Below are 18,952 nucleotides of genomic sequence, written 5' to 3' on the forward strand. Positions count from 1 at the left end.
GGTCTTCTGAGTATCAGGGACCTTCTGGAGTTCACTCTGTTTCAGTCCTGCTGTGGTAGGAGAGATTATCCAGGATGCTCCAGTCAGACCTAGAAGGGAATAACTTTTTCAGTAAAGGATGGTTGGTATTGTTTTTTTTGTAACAAATTGCTCTCAGGCTGCTTGGCCTGTGTTGACAGACCCTCAGTTTCCTTCAATCCATGGGAGCTGACTGTGGGGTTAGATCACTGCAGTGAGAAGCCGATCTCCATTACTGAGATTAACCTGGAGAAATTCTGCGGAGTTCAAGACCCTGGATTTGTCACAGCATAATGTACCAGAATTTCTCTCCCCTGCGTGTGTAGCACAAATAGCCTCAGTACCTGCAATTTGAGTCACTGATGGAGAAATGCAATAGAAATGGTTTGGGATCAGTCTCCTGGCTAAGAATTAGTGATGTAGGAGCAGACTGGCACAGCAGAGGTGGAGGATCCCGTAGGGCCCTATCAAGCGCTACATTTCAGATGCTATTGTTGGAAGATGAAAAATACACGTCTGCCAGGGACCTTGAATATGGTGTAGGAGACATGGAGTGTGTTTGGATTTGTCACAAGGGAGGAGTCAGTACAAACAAGCCGCTCTGTGTCCAGATGGTTACCCTGAGCAGGAGTCTACTGCACAAAATTGCATTTGTGTGTTCTCTCGTTGTCAAGTGGGAGCAACCACAGACCTTTGACCAGAACACCCTGACCTCGAGCTGCTGCCTCAACCCTCTTCTATTCCCAAGGTGAAGTGGAGAACGTACGAGAAACTAAATATCTTCAGCGTCACTGTCCATGCTCTTCAGCTCAGGGTACGCCTGTGTTGCACATCGAAGGGCACCACAGTGCAGGCTGAAGAATCTGGGGCTTAAACTTTATCTTTGTACCAAATGGTGCAGGAAAGTACATCAATAAAATATGTTTTGTTGTCACCTTCACTGGCCTCTATGGCTGTTCTTGGTATCAGGTTTTGCATATGCTCTGACAGCATTAACAGGGAAGGGAAGTCCTTTGTGCAAGCAGCGTGAGTGACCCGTGGCTGTGGAAAAGCTGATGGTTGTGCACGCAGCTGATGCAGTAAGGATCTCTTCTTCCCTGTCCATCTCTACAAGAAACCCAGGGTCCAGAGCCGGCCAGGGGCCTTGAGCCCCGTGCACAGGAGGGGTCTCTATCTGGGTCTCATTGTCAGAGCTAGGGGAAAACAACTTGGGTAGCCCTTGCAAAGGGGTAAGGGATTTGGCATGAGCTTTCTGGGTCCTTGGCTAGCGTTTGCTAGCAGTGTTATACTAGCAAATCCCTCTTCTGCCTGTCATTTCCACCATTTTCCCCTTTGTCCCACTCCCCTTCAGTCTCCCTCATCTTCCCCCTCGTGCCCTTTCCATCCACCTTCTTCCCCTCAGACCCCTTCACGGCACCCCCCTTTCCCTCATGGCTTCACCCTAGAGATGCCTTCGTGTCCACCAGCCCCCTGTTCCCCCATTCCCCTCACGGGATGCCTCCTCAAGGCTCCCCTCACCCTCTCCTTCACCCCCCATTCTCCTCACGGTCCCCCCCCCCAACCTCGCCCCCTCATTCCCCTCACAGGTTTTTCCCCGCCACCTCGTCAGGGGCTTCCCCCTCGGAGCCCCATCGCCCCGGCTCCCCTCACAGCCCCTCACCGCCCCATTTCCCCCCGGGGCGCCCCTTCCCCGCCCGGCAGGTTCCCGTCATGGCGGCGGGCGCGGCGCCCGCCCGGGGCCGGGAGCGGGCAGCGGCCGGGCCGGGCGGGAGGCGGGGGCGGCGGAGGAGGAGGGGCCGGAAGGGGATGTGACCGCCCGCCCCGCCGGCCGGGGACGGGGCTGCGCCGCGCCGGGGGTTCCGGGATCTCCCTCGCCGCCTGCAGCCGCCCCCCGCCAGTCTCGCTCCGCACCGCGGGTGCCCCCGGCGGCAGCCCCCGGGGTACACCACCCCCCCCGCCTCCCCGCCGCCGCCCTGCGGCCCTTCGTCCCCCTCCTCCTGCCAGGCCTGGCGGGCCCCCCCCCGGGCGTGCGGCCGCCCGGCCCCGCCGCCCCCCGCCCGGCCCCCTCCGCGCGTCCCGCCGCGGCCCCGCTGCCCGCCCGGGCCTTGCCCGCCGCCGCCGGCCTCCCCCGCGGGGATGCAGCCGGCCCGGTCACCCCCGCTTGACCTCTTCTGGCTGCTGTGCAGGAACCGGCCTCCCGGAGCGCGTCCCCGGCCTCGCACGCCGTCCCCGGCACCCGGCTCCGCCTGAGGCGGGCAGCAGGCCGGGAGGGCGGCCACCTGCACCGGCCCGGCGGCCCCAGCCTTGCTTCGACGCCACCATGGCCCTGCTGGCCCGGTTCTCCTCCGCCGGCGTGCGGGAGAGGTAGCGGCGGTGCGGGCGGCCCGAGGCTTGCGATGGAAGAAGGCGAGGCGTTGTGAGGCCGGACCGCAGGAGCCCCCCGTCCCGCTCCCTCGCCCCAAGGAGCCTGCCAGGCCCAGAGCCGCCTCCGCTTCGCCGTGCGAGCTGACATGGTGTCGGCGTACTTGATCCTGCTAAGACTTCAGCGATACTTGAAGCCAAATACGTGGCTCTTTGGCCTTCGCTAACTCAATGCTATGCAAAAGAAAAGGAGGAAAAAAAAAGAAACCTTGACACTGGTTGCAGTGGGAATGGCTGTTTCCTGCCCTGGGTGAGCCTACATGTGGTTTCTTGCTTGTGAGATGAACTAACTCTCCTTTACCCGGTGGAAGACACACTACATATGGCAACCTGAAATTTTGGTAACTCTTGGTCATTACTAAGCAGTTGGAACTTTGACTCGTTTTTTTGTTTTTTTGCATAAAGCCACCTAAGGAGCCTTGTTGCCGTCTTCAAAAGCACTGGAGGAATCTGCGCTTGTCTTAATTCTTTGCCTCAAGTGACTTTATCACGCAGCGAGTGCAACCAACGCACCCACCTAAAATACGTTCGCCTTCAAAGCTCCTTCCCAACCTGGAAGATCAGGGATCTCAGACTTCTTCAAAAACTTCTCATCCTGGGATAGGCTGCCCATCGTTACTTTATGGGGCAGCAGCCTGGAAAAGTTCTTGGGGACCAAAGGAGGCCAAGTCTGCCTGCCCTGCACTTTATCAAAGGAGCAGGGAAGAAGGAGTCATCGAGGCATGGGGGCCCACACTGTAACGTCTTTGTCGAACATGGTAAGAGGTTTCCATTGGTTTAATTTTGATTTGCCAAGATAGATGCAATACGGATTTATTCAAGGGCACGGTGCAGATACAGAGATATTGTACTTTATGGAAGTCTTTTGTTTTCTCTCCCTTGCTTCTTAATGCAAATCTTCTGTGATTGTTTGTTAAGAAAATACTTGGGTCAGATTGCTTGGAACCTGGGGAGAGGTTATTGTACAGCTAAATGTGAAATACAAGGAAGTAACTTTTTAACGTTGTACGTGTTTATCATTTCTGCCTTAGGTATGTTCTGGTTTACAGTCTGGGAAGGTGTTTCATCCTTTTCGAGTTGTCTTTCGTAGCTATAGTCTAACCACAGCTGATGGTGATGCTGTGGTCAGCGACAAGTGTTCTTTAATTATTTTTACAACAGGGACTTTGCTACTTGGGGGGCAAAAAAGAAGACTGCTTTTGGAAAGTTTGTGGATACTGCTGTTGTGAAAACTGGTTGGAATAAAACAGTTTCTTGTTAATTTGCTTAGTGCATTTACAGCGCTTTTGGTTAGTGGTTTCTCATAGCTGGTCAAGCCTTCATCTCGTGCTGTGATGGATTTAAGTGCTAGAGGGTGAAAGTGGCTAAGTTAGGGGTACAGCAATTCTGTCACTTGCCGGTCTTCCACAAATTAAGAGGGGACTGAGAATTTCAAGAAAGAAGCCAGATAAAAAGCTCAGTAGGACTCAGAGGTAGGTTTAGTGACTGTTTCAAATGCTGCTTTTTTTTTTTTTTCTTTAAAAAAAAGAAAAAACAAGTGACCAAAGAAATTGTAAACTGAAGGCATCTACAAGAGCGAGGCACAGAAATTAATTGTTTCACCAAAACTTTTTGGAGTAATCCTTGCTTTTACACAATGCTTTTTTAATTCTAATGTGCTTGGAGAAAACATGCTACTGGCTGCTATCTTCAGCTGGAGAATGGGATATTGACAAAGCTGCTTCCACAGTTTTGTCCTCTTGAGGAAGTTTATTTGTGAACAAAACAAAACTGCATCTGTAATCTTTGTATAAATGAAAATTGCGGTATTTGCTGTGGCTGAGAGCACAGTCTACTTAGTGGAAAAGTTTTGATTCAGTTTTGTTTGAGCTGGACTTTGCTTTTAAACTTTCTCCCATTCTGTGTTTCTAGAAGGGCCCAAGAAATCCTGTGCAGTGTTCAGCGAAGACACAGAGATCCTGTGTATGTACTGCTGTGTTGAAATATGTTTTGAGTTACATAGATGTTATTTCTTTTAATTTCCCATACAATGTTTGTGCACTGAGGAAACTGAAAGTAATTAAGGGAAGGTTAGAGAACATAAGGGCTGACTTGGCCCTGTGATGATAAACCTGCTGCCGGATTTTTCCAAGCCATGCTTTCAGTCCTGTGATACAGCCGCTCCTCCACCCCCAGTTTGGTTGCTGCTTTTACTACTTTGGACAGAGTTTCAAGGTCAGATGAGATACGGGGAGAGCGCTAACTGCAAGCAGTAAAGTATTCTAACTACCTTTGGTGTTTTGATGTAGCAGAAGAGCCAGAAACGCTCCTTTTTGATCATCTAACAGGAATAGGCAGATGGTAACTTCTTGCCAGTACGACCTGAGGTCAGAAGATCCTAGCACATTTGCAAAGAAAAATAGCGTCTATAATGTCCATACACCATATGTCCACAAGAGACCTCAGTGTCTTGATTTAGAAAAGAATAAACTTGAAAGGGGACATCAAGGCCAGGACATCTGTTAAGAGAACTGTGGAAGATCAGCCTCGCTTATCCACATGAGGAAAAGTTTCTTTCTGTGGGTGTATGAAATGGTTCTTCGAAGTACAGACAGTAGAAGGCTGTACCATCATTGTTTGTTGTTCAGCTCGGTTTTGAGTTTGGGCTGCTCCTATCCTGAAAAATGCTATCTTAAAATACCTGGAAAATTGCAGAGGGAACAAAGTTCATTTTAGAAAGTTCTTTTCCCTATATTTTTTTTATATTTACCTCTATTTTTATTTCTATTTCCCTCTATTTTTTTAATTGATAATTTGTCTTTGAAATATATGGTCTGACATACTTTATAATTAATGGACAGAATAGTATTTAATGTTTTCAATCCTATTTAGATAGGGTGTCACAGTCTGTAGTTCATAAAAATAGATCGGCGTTTTTTTCAGGGCTTAAATTTTTGCGTGTTTGTCTTTCAGTATTTTCATTACACAGTTTCTTCTAAATGCCAAACACCGTATCTGGTTTCTCTGTCGCATTGTGGGAACTAGTTTGTCCCAGGAAAATCACGTTTCTTGCTTTTCGTAACTAAGAAATGCTTAAGGAGAAATTCCAGGGTGGGCTGCTTAAAGTAAACCCCTTGAGATAGTTGAATTCTTAAAGATACTTGTTTGAAGTTCCTGCGTATTAAAACATACGAGAAAAAAAAAAAAAACCAGAGTTGGTAGTAGCATGGCTCTGCTGTTACGGTTGCATTTTGGTAAAACTGTTTCCTGATCCTGTTTCAGTGGGACCACTACCTGCTAAGTTCTACTAAGGCTCATTCAGCAAATGCTTAGCAGTGATTTTCAGAGCACTGAAGACCTTAATTGCTTCAGTGATATCGAATCTTAGCTGAAAGGGTTAAGTGAATATTATCAGATACTAACGGTGTAAAGCAAAATAACTTTCAGGGAAGTAATTCCATTTCTCAGTTGTCACGCTCTCCGCAGCACTCAAAGCAAAGCATCCAGAGGCTTCTGAAAAGCAAGGAGGCAACTGGCCAGAAATCAGCTCTGCTGGTGGTCGAATGTTCTGTGAGAGTAATGCAGAAAGGCTCTAAATTTTGTCATGAGTTGACAATTGAGAAGTGCATTAAGGGGAAAAAATAAAATCTATGGGCAAGTTTTGGGCTTCTTTCTTTTGTGTTGCTGCTTTCTCTGCTAAGGGTGTTTTACAAGCTAGAGTTCATGCTGCTACGGTTACCCTGGGCAGCAGAGTAGCCCTTGACAGGATTTTACAGATTTCATTTTGACGCAGATTACTCCATCTCTTAGACTGCTTGCAAGCTTGAAATTGAGAGAAGGTATAAAAGGCAACATTTGTCTCTTCCCCTGTGCTTTTCTCAGCTGAGAACTGAGTCTATAGTGACTGCTTTTTGGGAATATCCAACTGCGAGAAAAGCTGTGGTCAGTAGGCAGTTAATAGGAACGACTTTATCAATGCATTTCGAAGTTTACATGCTAGTGTGTCTTGTGGCTTTACAGCACATTCATCTCGGCAAAACTCAAACTTCTGAAAGGAACAGCGTGTTCCCACAGGGCTCAAGTCTGATCCCAGAGTTGGCAGTAGTTCACTGGAGCGATCGGCAAACACCCCACCTTCTACAGCTGTCTTGAGTAGGTGTTGCTGTGCTGAATGATGAGCAGATCCCTTGAAGCATCTTGGTAGAACAGTATCTCCAAGCAAAAGCAGCACCTGAAGGCTTAAAAAATGAATTCTAATCATTAGACCTGTGATGCTGAGGTGAGGAAGAGGTGCTAGGATAACTCATTAGCGAGAGGGTGGATTTGGTCCACAGCTTTGAATTCCACTTACTGCGCAATTGACTGTTGTGATGCTGCTTGGTCAGCAGCAGAACGGTGTTCTGAGGGGTGAAACCCTGAGCGGTGTCTCCACTTGTGCGAGCCTGAAGGGTTGAGTTTTATATATAGTCTTTGCTGTGGAAATTGTGACAGTGACTGGAAACAGGGACCATCCTTCCATGGGCATGTTGGTGGGAACTTGAGTGTGATTTTTAGATTTAACAATGCAAAATTATGGTAATTAATATCTTGAAATATAGGTCTTTCAGATGATGCTACAGTTTGATGTACATATTTGCTGTCATTGGTTCCAGTCTTGCTGTGGCAGTCAGAGAAATGATTGATTTGTGAGGAAGAAGAAACCTTCTGAAGGGGTTTTGAGTATGAGACTTTCTTATACGCTGCTTCTTGTTACATAGAACGGATCACTGACAGATATCAGCTTGGTCTTAAAACTTTTTCATTCTGCAAAGCAATGCAAATATGGCTAACCGTAAAGTTGGTAGAAAGAGAACTTTCTTTTTGAATCTGTGTTACACCTTTACACTACCAGGGAGTGATAGTTGTTCAGCTTTGAGCTTTATTTTAAGTATCTTTAGAATATAGTTGATAAAGCATTCACACAAGAATGTTCTTTTCTTGGTCTCTTGTAGTGATAAAATGTGGTCTTTCTGATAGTTTCTCTTGCAGCAGATAAGTGATAGGGAAGCTTAATGGAGCTGTTCACCTTACTGTAAAGAGCCAAACTCCAGGAACTGGATCCGTTTTTCTAATACCTTTGGTGCTGAATATAGCTGAAGTCAGCCTACGACAGTCTCTTTCATATTGGCTCTGAACTTTTTTTCTTACAAGGGTGCTGAAAGCTTTAGTGCTTTAATTAGGGAGTAATTGTACAAAACAGATCCATAGCATAAGCTTGTCACAGCTGCCAGTTGGAGACATGCCCTATGAAATTCACTATTAGAAAAAAACCCACTCAAAAGTATCTTTTTCTATATTATTGATTTCAAATTGATTTTTAAGAGTCTTTAGGTTTAATAATCTATCTTGTTTTATACTACTAAATTTCATGTTTGAATTGTGAAAATAAGTAGATTACTTTGTAATTGGTTCCTTCCTCAGGGCTTGGTGATTGACCAGCATATGAGTATATACTACAATATATACTGTTATAATTGTATTGGTGTTTATTATTTTAATGAAATGCTGGTAACTTTCATACCATGTAGGAAAATGCATAATTCCAGGGAGGTTGGTGTTTTGTTTTTTTTTTTTTTGTAAAATATTATTAATAACTGTATGGCTTTGGAATATACTTTTATCAGCTGGGTAGTCCAGAGCAGGTCGTGCTCAAGCAATAATACATGATTTTTTACTCGTTATCCTTTATCCTACAGGTGAGCTCAATATATCTTCTTTATATGCAATATACATTTATTAGACAGTCAATTGCCCATACATGGAAATGATTTAAATGAGATTCCTTCCATACTAGAATTCTGTTTCTTTAAACCCATGTAGTTACAAACCGTGCATTTATCTCTTTCCATTGTTCCTTGGGGCATTTTTATACTTCATCTCTGCTTCACTAACTGCAAAACCTGAGACTTGGAAGATGCTACTCCTGGTTCCGCTTTAGACCATTCACCTGAAATTGTATCATTAGCATCGGCCTAATAGGAGTCCATAATTTAGAGCCTGCCTTCAGTGTCTCAGGTCTGCATTCTAAACTGACAAAACTTTCTCCGTTGTTAGGCTGGAGATTTGGCAGCTCCCAAACTTTAATTCCATCTCTATTAGGAGACTTATCCCCAGCTTTTGAGATCATTGCTTATGTATCCAACTTCGATGTGCTCCAGTATTAGTCTGGTTAATGCTGACATCTGCTGCACACCAAATGCAGATTTGTTTACTGCCTCTGACTATATCCCTTCTCATCATACAAAGCTATTGCTGTATTTTTTCCTGCTCCAATTATCAAATACCGGTAGGTTTTGTTAAGAAGCTCCTCCACAAAACTCGATCTAGGGTTGGAATATGTTAGGAAAGAGACCTAAGACTTGCTAAACTGCTTTTCCACATGCTGAGGTGGAAGATGATGATGGGGAAAGGCTAATCCTTTTCTGGGGCAAAAGCAGTTCTGTTTTGTGCACTGACTAATCTTTGATAACTTGCCATGTTTAAGCAGTTCATCTCCTTCACGACGAATGGGTTGTGGTTGCTCGTATGCCAGACTTTCATTAACAGACGGTGCTGGTTCTGCATTCTTATGTACAAATTTTAATAGGAATGCTATGTGAGAAGATCAGGACAGAGAGGCAAGAGAAGGCTGCAGGGTATTAGGATAGAAATTGTTGCTTGTAAGCAATCATCTCATTCAGCACACTTTAACATTTACCAACAAACTCTCAGTATTTTAAATTGAAGAGTTTAAATCTTAAGCTTGAAAGTGAGAAGTTGACACAGTCCAATTGCTGAGTGTTGGGAATCCTGAGTTTCATCCCCGGTGCTCTCTGTGACAGGCTCAGTGGCATATAGCAAATCACGAGGGTGCAGAAAGGTGAAAATGGCCTTGGAACGTCTTGTCGGGCAGATTGTTGTTTTAGGGTGGGGATGCTGTTGTGTTGTGTCTTGGAACAACAGGGCTGAGTTTCCAGCTGTGCTTATAGGAACTGTGATAAAGCAGACTAGAAATAAATGGGTGAGTATTGTCAGTTCTGGCCAGTTCCGCTCCATTTACTCACGCAGATGCGACTGTAACTGTCATCTTGGGAAGGTGTCAGGTAGGGAATGCTGTTAACTGATACCAGGCAGTCTGGATGCGTGGCCGCAGTAGTTAGTCTATCTCTTAACATCCAGCTGATACCAGTGGCGTGTTCAGTAAAGGTTCAGAGCGCCCTGCCTTAAGCCTTGGTCCCTGTTTGGAGTATTTTAGCATCCCCAGATTTCCCAGACTAGTGCAGCTCCATCGGTGCACTCGATCCACACTGTAAGGTTTAAAACGTGTGGGTGTGAACGTTCGGTATGTTATAGGTGTCATCTCTTTCGGCTATATAAAATGCTCTGGTTGATTTGCCTTCATGTAGACTGAAGGAAGTGTTTAAAATACTACTGTCCTTCTGGAGTTATTGTTGCAGATGGACTTCGCTTTCCTTTTTTTTTTTTTTTTGGCAGGGGGAGGGGGCTGCCTTCTATCTGCAGTGTCTGTTGATGGCTGTATAAAGAGCGCCAGTGTCTTCACCCAGCAGTCTCTTGTCATTTCAGATGTACTGTGCCATTCTGGTGAGGAGTAGTAAGTCTTCTTATAAAAAGGTCTGTTGTGAATCGCAGAAGTCCATTACTGTAGAAACGTGCAGAGCAGTTTCAGCAGAAGCAAGAGGGACTCTTGTTACTTTGCTTTCGTTGACTGTCACCTTGGTCAACTCTTATCCTGCTCTATGCTGATTTAAGATCAATCTAAACAACCTGTAGAGGTTATTAATCTGCTTACCAGAGTATCCATTTTATCAGTTTAAAGAGGAATCTTGGACAAAAAGGGTAATGAACACCCAGACAATGTTAATAAGTAAAGCTAAGGCAGTGTCTTTCCTTTGTTCTTTCTTTAAACTTGCATGTTTAATCCCAGTTCTGAGCTTAGATATTAAGCATAACTTTTTGTGAAATAGCTGGAAGTTACACCACCCTGATAGCAGATTCGTATCAAATTTTGCCAAAACTGTGGTTTATGCTCTGGGAGGGATGGGTTGCCCGTTGTAATGACAGGGCAAGCATGTCCTGAACACCAGCTTGCTTTAGTTTTTGTCTAAAGTACTTTCTGAAGTTAGGCTTGAAGTTAGATTTGGGGTTTTTTTTTTTGTTCTTTCCCAGAATTTCTTCTTGCTGTTACCAGTCAGGTTGTGAAAGCATGAGCTTGCTTTTCTGCAGAGTGATTGCTGCTAATTTACATGGGCACAAGCAAGATCATCATTCTTTCATGAGTGAGGAGACTGCCTGATTTATGTTGTGTCATCTCCATGTTCTGTTTTTACCTAATGAATAGAATTTCACAACAGATTATTAATCATTAAGACTTTGGTTTCATTGTGTGTATTAAAGAATCAATATTGCTAGATGTTGCCTGCCTTGAGAAGCTTCTTATCCATTAGTGCCGCTTTTCTAAGGCATTTTGGTGCATTTATCTTTTAGACTGACTTCAGTTCCTACCTTACTCCTACCATATCAACTCGGTACTTCTCGCATGCTTTTCCAGGGCGAGTTGTGTCCAGTCTGCCCCTCGGTAAGCTCATCCTTTGAAGTGCTGCCTGATCAGTAGCAAATCCTGTCTGGTCCAGTCTCTCTTTAAAGCTCATAAAGGAGTATGTAAAAATAGTAAAATGCTGAACCTTATTCTGCTGTGGTTTGCACTCCATATTTGCATCAAAGAGGGAATGGTGAACTCGGAAGCTGGGAATAATGTGTAATGAAGACAATATGGAATTCCATATTCCACTGCCTGTTAAATGCCTGGGTTTGGGGATGGCAAAGCTTGCTGAAGTACAGAGTCCCCCCTTCACTGAGTTGCTGGTTGTTCCCGGTTCGATGTCCATTGTTATTGGAAGTACAGAGTGACCTGGGCATGTTCCCTGTGTTTCCCATCACACTGACACTATCTAGGAGGAAATTTCACTTAACTCTACACATCCAGAATTTACCAACACACACAAGGACTCCATCAGGTTGTTGCTGTGAACCCAATGAGCTGATCAGCTGCCGGTCTACACCTGGCATAACTGAAGGCTTTTTCATGGCTTTTTTTTTTTTTTTCTTTAGTGTGTGTTCCCAGAATAAATAATGTTGTTTTTCCAGAGGCTGAATGTGTGCATGGTAGTGGGATAAGGATGTGGAAAGTTTAAATAGGAAATTGTTTGGGCTTTCAGGAAATGTTTGCGATTTCATTTGTGTTCAAGTTGCCCAGTTTCAAAAGCTGCTTTTTAGGTGCTGTCTCATTTAATGTAACTGGGGAAGGGCTGTTCCTGACTACTCAGGTTTCTCAGTTTCTGGCCTGACCACAGTGGGTTATCAACAGGGCTGTTATGCAGTGAAGTCCACTGTTTTCACTTGGATTTTTGTGATACCTTTGTAATAAACCTTGAGAAAAGTGTCGTTTGACGCACTGGCCACCAGGTGTCTTCTTTGAATCTTTTTAATAACTTGCTGTGGTTAAAACAAACGCCCTGCAGTAAGGAGTGTCCTGGAAATGAGCAAAAGTTAATAGCAAGAACCAGGGTCGGAAGTGACAACCATGATTTTCAGGAATAGTGGCTGTCAAGTCTTTTTAGTTACTTTTAGAGCCTATAATCTTTCTGAGCTTGCTTGCTGATGAAAAAGAGGTTGGTACGTGATGTTTGCTTTGCTGTTAATAGGAAAATCTTGCTCCCTCGCCACTTCAAGCTCCATTTCAGCCCATTCTTTATTTTCTTAAAACAACAGAAATAGTTGTCAGTGCTGTATTCCTTTTCACTTCTTGCTGTCTTCTACATTTGATCTCATTCCCCTACGCCTTTTGTATGCCACACTGACTTTTAAAAATTATATACATATTTTATATTTTTTTATATTAAATTGTGTGGTACTCCTAGGATAGAAATTGATTCTGTAAATCCTCTTGCAGCATTGTCCGACATTTCTAAAGATGTGAGCTATTCCTGGCAAGGATGCTCGGAGAAAACTGAAAACAATATTCAGCCTGTTACAGCTATTTACACAGTTGGTGTTGTCTGAATGTCAGAATTGCTATCACAGAGCTAATTGTGGAGTTATACTTTTATGAAGTCGTAGCAATGCTAACAAAAGCGAAGTTGTAATCTAGTAGTACTCTATTTCACTAAAATCTCTTTTGAGTGGGACAATTTTATAATAATGAATAAGATTTAGTGCATCTAGCAAAATAGTTTAAGCCATAAATATGTATGCTTGAATGGGTTTTTATTATTTTTATTAGGTCTAAGCTCTCTTCATATCCTCTGTAAATCTGACAACGCATAATGTTCGTTTAAAAGGTACATTCTAGTTTAGTCAGAATTACTGGAACAGCTATTAGAGCTACTGTTGTCTGGCTACACCTAATGTTTGCAAATAACTTAGGAAAGCTCAAATGAAATATTTTGAATTAATACCAAGCTGTTATTTCTTCTTAAATATATTTAACTTCATGGTTAAGAAGATGCATTTAAAATTCTCTGCAATCAAACCTTTACTTCTTTTAAGACTATTGATGGACTGCATTAAATGTGTTTGCTATAATCATTTTTTTTTCCAAATGTGCAGCTATTTAATACAAAATAGATGTCCTTTACTGGAAATGAACTGGAGGCAAGACAAAACTATTCCCATCATTTGATACTGTTGATGTTCATGCAGAAGCTGCAATTTTTTCAGGTTCTGTGGATTGTCTGTCTAAACAGTGCCTCCCACACAGAGGTTTGGATGTCAAGGTGCTACAGCGTTTCAGGTTTTAAGTAGTAATTATTGTTATGAGGTGATCACAGACAGTGTAAGTGTTGCTCAACCCTTCACATTCCATATCATTAGGAAAAAAACCTGTTGGGGAAACTTCAGTCTAATTAGACCTCGCTGCAAGAATTACTGGTGCTTTTTACCTAGCTCTTGCTAGAGAGTGAGGCTTTGTATGGTGACAAGTACAATGCCAGATGCACCGTGTGTTTTGTATCGCTTGCTAAATACAACTTGCAGGCGTATTCTAGGAGTTCATTCTGGAATGGCTGCAGTGATGGGTCTGGAGAAGGCCAAATCCTAAAGGCTGTTACTGGTTTGCAAAATGCACAGAGCTAATAACACCTCTTAAATAAGTAGGTGATATTTTGAGCCAAGCAAAAGGATGAATTAGGCTAATAAAGGTTGGATTTTTGGAGGCAAATACTAGCTTTAAATGCTAATATAATCATCTCGGTTACTGCGGTTTTGCCTCTGCAAAGCACAGGTACTGCATGACATTTCATTGAAGACCTGCCGCAATGTTGATAAGCAGACCTCTCCTGAGAGTAATTGCGAACTTCACTGAGCAGTAACATGGCTTTGTAATCCTGGTAAAAACACAGGATTTGAAGAACATTAAATGAAAATAGCGATCAGTGCTGCATTTAGTGTCGGGTAAGGATTCAAAGAACCATGAAATGTTAACATGAAATATTTGCATTCCACTCTTTGGGATAAGTAGCACAAATCCAGTGAGGTGTTTTTGTTCTAATTATGTTACTTTTCCCCAGAAAAGTGAATGTTACAGTGTATTGGCCATGTTCACATCATTTAGTCCTGCCTAGCTACAGAGGCATTAAAAGCATCAAGGTGAAGGACGCAGACACCAACAGAGCGGATGTTTTCCAGCTCAGACATCTCCCTCATCTGCACCGTTTCCAAATTAGGAAGCGGAGGGCTTCAGCTGGACTTGGAACCTGATGATCTGGAGCCCCTGGTATGAGACACATTTCATGGCCACCAGAGAGTCTTGAATCACCCGGTGTTGAGGGTGCCTCATCACCCCGGTGTCGGTGAGTCACGGCAGCGATGGCGGAACGCTGTCTGCCGCTTGATAAAGGGGGGATGTTGTGGCTGAAATGGGGAGATTGCTGGTGAGCTGCATCTGGAATAATTATACCGTGTGGTATCTGAAGTGCTTGGTTGGGCTGAAGTATTTTGGCCGTTCTACCTTTAAATTAGTTTAAATAGCTCCGTGGATGTCACCGTTTTTAAATTCCAGAATTAGAAGGGCGGCAGCTCATCTGTGGTTATGAGGCTTTCATCTGCTGAAGTTGTATTTCGGAAAGTTGGTGTGCTGCTTGTGAAATGCTCCCCTAAGGCAAATCATGCCCTTTGGGGAGGGGGCCTGAGGACTGGAGCAAACCAGACAGGCATTTTACATTTCAATTATTAATATAGTACTTTTTATGATTCTCAAATTGGAATTGCTAGCAGCTGAATTTTAAAAATGTACTACTTCTAAAAATTTTAGAAGTAAAACTAATCCCATGCAAGTAAAGGTGCTCTCTTCTACTTCAGAGACCTCTTTACTACAGTCTTGCACAATCACACATAGATTTGAGTTCTCTTTATCCCTGCTTCAGTGTGTACTGTGGTCGTAGCCAGGCGCCGTGGAGGTACCCATTTGTGTAGTGTGCGTAAGGGATGAGTCCATGAGAGCTTTGGAGAGTAAGGCCTTACCTAAGGGGAGATGCGCTGAAAAGGTAATTGTAGGGTGCCTTTCTGACTTGTAAAGAAATTCTGATTTATTTAAGAGGATACAAATATGCAGTACAATTAAAAATTACTATCACGGTTCTTGAATGCAAAGCTGAAAAATGGATTTCTTTAGACTACAACAAATGGGAAGAGAGTGGGTTGATGGACACTTTTCCCTTTTTCCTCTTTCCCCATCCAAATGTATTAAAAAAAAAATCAAATTAATACTTTAGGCAAAGTACTATCAAAAAAAAAAAAAGGTGTGGGGGAGGGAGATCTGCTGTCAGTGCACCTACACCCTGACACTGTATCGCTGGGGACCAGCTGCCTGGTGAAGCTCTGTGAATGCAGGTCCTGCCTGAACGAAGCCCCACCAGCGCCAGGGATGTTGGTGCTGGCAGCTGCCTGGACTCATCTCCTCGCACCGTGTAGCACCTCTGACTCCTCCTGAGTACAAATCACCTGTCCTGGCTCTGGATTTCAGAGGCTAACGCGTCAGTCTGAGCATCCCGGGGTTGCTGCTGTGGTGAGGGAATTGCTTTTAGCCCAGGATCATACCAGGAACATTTTATAAAGGAGCTAGCCTCGCCAAGGGTTGGCCTGGGGGTGTTTTATGAGATGCACAAGTAAAAGCAGATAACGGGGACGGGGGGGAGGAGGACGACGGAAATGTGCACGGCTTCTCCAGGGCTCTTCTGCCGCTTCCTGCTGCGGGGGCGGTTATGAGCCAGCCTGGATGACAGAGCTCCTGTTATTTTGAAACGTAGTGTACCACAGATAAACCACGACAAGGACCTTCATTCCTACTTTCCCTTATGCCACCTACGCTTTTCCTCCCACATCTGGCTCTTGCACACAGTAGAAATGAAAACTCTTGCTACCAAACCCAAACCAAATAAAACGGGGGAAAAAAAGCAGTTTTTTCTTTATGCCTGACATCAGCTAGTGTTATGTTTGAAAGAACAGTTGAGATTTTTTTTTTTTTTCAATCATTTCCCCTCAGTACAGGGATTGTCCTTGGATTTATATTTTCAGGCTGGGTAATTGAGGTTTGTGCAGGTAGTGATTCCAGGGCGTGCCAGCACTGAGGTAAATCAAACGCCGTCGTTCCTGGTAGCGGGGAACAGCCCTGCACATCACAGGTAGTTAACAAGTACCTGCTTGGTTTGTTCCGAAGTCGAAAAACAGATCCTTTGTCTTTATGTTTTTTATCATCATATCTTGCTCTATAAGCCCATATAAATAGGTAATAAGCCTTGTTCATAGGAGTGGAAGAGGGTTAAGAAAAGTGTGGAAGTGCTTACTCAGGGATGGGATAATTTGTGTTTGCTGGTTTAAATTAGAAGTGTTGCCTTTTGTACAGGTAATAGTGCCAATACACAGAATGCTATGCACATTAATTTTCCTTTAATTCTTCATTGGAATAGGAGAAGACTAAATTCTTCTTGTGGAACACTCTCCAGTAGATGCCTATCCGATAGCCACCTATCCTTTGCAAATTTGTGTAATATCTCCCCTGACATTTCACACTCATCTTGTAGCAGCTTACCTTTTGTCTTCCAGTATGCTAAAGCTGATTTTTTTTTGTTTGTTTTGATTTTTTGTTATTGTTTTTTGTCTCTACCAGATTGTTGCTTTTCCTCTCAGAGAAGCAACTGTCCATCTTCAGATTGGATGCTCTTGCAGGTTGGCTGATTGCTTTGTATTCCACTGGACTATGAAAATCCTGCTGTTGAGCTGAAGGAACTGAAATCCTTGTTTAGAAAAGAAAATCATAATTTCTTACTGCCTGCTAGAAAAAGCTGTTGGACTGCACTTGCAGGTGACCTGCCAAGGATTTAAAAAAGAAAAATTGGACTTTATCCTCTTTTTTTCTGGTTTTAAGATGGTCAAAGCTGGCATGAAAAATGGTGCTTTTCTGAGAGGGGCTTTGTCTGCCCTAAGCAGCAAAAAAGAGCAAACCTAATCTTGTTTTTCTTCTTGGGTCAACTTTCAAGCTCTTGGATATATTAGCTTGCCACTGAAAATAGTATTTCTTTCTTTCTGCCCCTTTATGTAAAGGGAAATAGATGCCTTGCCCACTCAGTTTGCTATTTTGACATCTTCTTTCTATAGTCTGCGTAGTTGTTCTTTCCTGCTGCATTTTGGTGCTTAGAGACCTACAGTGTCCTTTCTGGGGCAGCTGTACTTGAAATGTCGGTGGCACTCGGGTACGTTGATGTGCAGACATCCCTGCTCTGCTCTCCCACCGCAGCCTCGAGCTATTGCTCTAATCACAAGAGTGTTGCAATCTCATTGCTGCTTCTGTAATTAAAGTTCATGTAACTCATGAATAGTCTGATTTTTAGTCAATACTTTGGCAGTTTCTAATGTGCAAAATATTGCCTCCAACTGCTTAGTGGAAACAAAGAATCAGACCCGTTCTTGGGAAACTTGTTTTTCAGCTTTCTTGATGAGACTGATCAAAGTTTTTACCCAACTCATCTGTATGACTGGATCATACTGTCTGAGTGAAGCCTGACGGATTATGTAGACAGAAGATTGTTGTGCGTTATAATAAAAAGCTTTGTTTTCAAAATCTATATTTTTCTCTTAGATTGCGATTACATGGGATGAGTCTTTGATTTCCACTTTGTTCTTGCCTGTGTTGAGGTCTGACCTGGAGCTTGCTGGGAGGCTGGCAGTGTGATTGCAGCACTTTGGTGTAGGACAGACACTCACGACTTCCAGTTCAGACACTTTCTTTCTCCTTCAGCCTGCTGATTTTTATTTATTTTAACAAACAGTAGCAGAAATTGAAGAAACAACACAGAGGTCTGCCTCTCGGTAATTTCCCTTCTTCCATCAGCCCTGACCAAAACAGCGATGGGAAAGAAGAAACATAATTGTAGCAAAATGTTATGTGTCTCCTTCATACCATAAACCCTGTACTTTAGGAAAGATTGTATTGCTGGACTCAATAGTCCAGAAACATTGTCCTTCCATTTTTTCCATGTTGTCCCTTTCTCGCAAATAATATCTTCATAAGATGCTGTCTGAATTAATGCCTTTTTTTTTATATGAACAGTTGTATTTCTAGTGTCCTAAAATAATCCTTGCAGCTGAGATTGAGTTCATCATTCAGCATCCATGTTCAAAGAAAATGTCTTAAGGACTACAAAAAGCTAAAAGTCAGGAGGAGGCCATCTTGCTTTTGCGATCCTTCGGGCTTTGAGATTTTGGTTCATAGGACTTGGTATTTTTTTTTACCTCACGTCTAGGGACATTTTATCATCCTCCTCTTTCCTGTTCCAAGCAATTACCATTTATTTTATCTTCAAGCAGCAGCCTGTGGCAATAAATTTTAGGAAATTCCTTCCCGCCCTTTATTAAGCCCTACATAATAGCTTCCGCTACTCACTCATACATTCATTAAGAAGAATTAAATGAGTGCTGGCGGCCATTAGCAGAGCGTTTAATAACCTCTCCAAGGGAAGGTGCAGTAGATTGGAATAAATGAACAGGAGCAAAAACAAATGAAATAACTTCACAGAATATGCTCAACTAATTTGTTCTTAAAAACCCGACTTATTTACATGAGTGTAGCACTTTAAAAGGTGCTGGTTTGAGACCCCTGGCAGAAGAGTCCCCAGTTCAGAAGATCTGCAGGCAGTGACAGCCCTTGGCTGTGGTGTCTGATGGAAGGGTTGTGGGCTTTTTAGGGAGAGAAAGGGCATTTCAGTATATCCTGCCCACTTCCCCAGCTGCTGATGCTGTCAGCAAGGCTGATGGCTGTGCTTACGGATTGAAGTGAAGACTTCTGTCTTGTAGGAACTGGGCCATAGCTAGTAGTTCATCTCATCTGCTCTGAGCCACGCAGCAGTCTTTGGGTGCTAGTGATGGCTGATCCCTGCCAGGCTGGGTTACCTGAACTGCTGAGACCTGTTGCCAGTAAGCAAATTACCCCCTCCTCCCTTGGTTC

General features: G+C 43.6%; 1 protein-coding gene across 3 annotated transcripts in view; it reads left to right on the forward strand.

The window, feature by feature from the left end:
- The first annotated feature begins 2,093 nt into the window (after positions 1–2,093).
- The window catches only part of ABL1 (ABL proto-oncogene 1, non-receptor tyrosine kinase), an 82,833-nt gene continuing 65,974 nt past the window's right edge, over positions 2,094–18,952 (forward strand). For 2 of the 3 annotated variants that reach the window (XM_074891618.1, XM_074891623.1), the window contains exon 1: positions 2,094–3,197. In XM_074891618.1, coding sequence (XP_074747719.1) covers positions 3,062–3,197 — 136 coding nt within the window. In that variant the 5' untranslated portion in view covers positions 2,094–3,061. The remainder of the gene's footprint in view (positions 3,198–18,952) is intronic. The other variant, XM_074891620.1, reaches the window with a different exon arrangement.

The sequence above is a fragment of the Strix uralensis genome, chromosome 21 (assembly GCF_047716275.1).
Source record: "Strix uralensis isolate ZFMK-TIS-50842 chromosome 21, bStrUra1, whole genome shotgun sequence".
Classification (NCBI taxonomy): Eukaryota; Metazoa; Chordata; class Aves; order Strigiformes; family Strigidae; genus Strix; species Strix uralensis.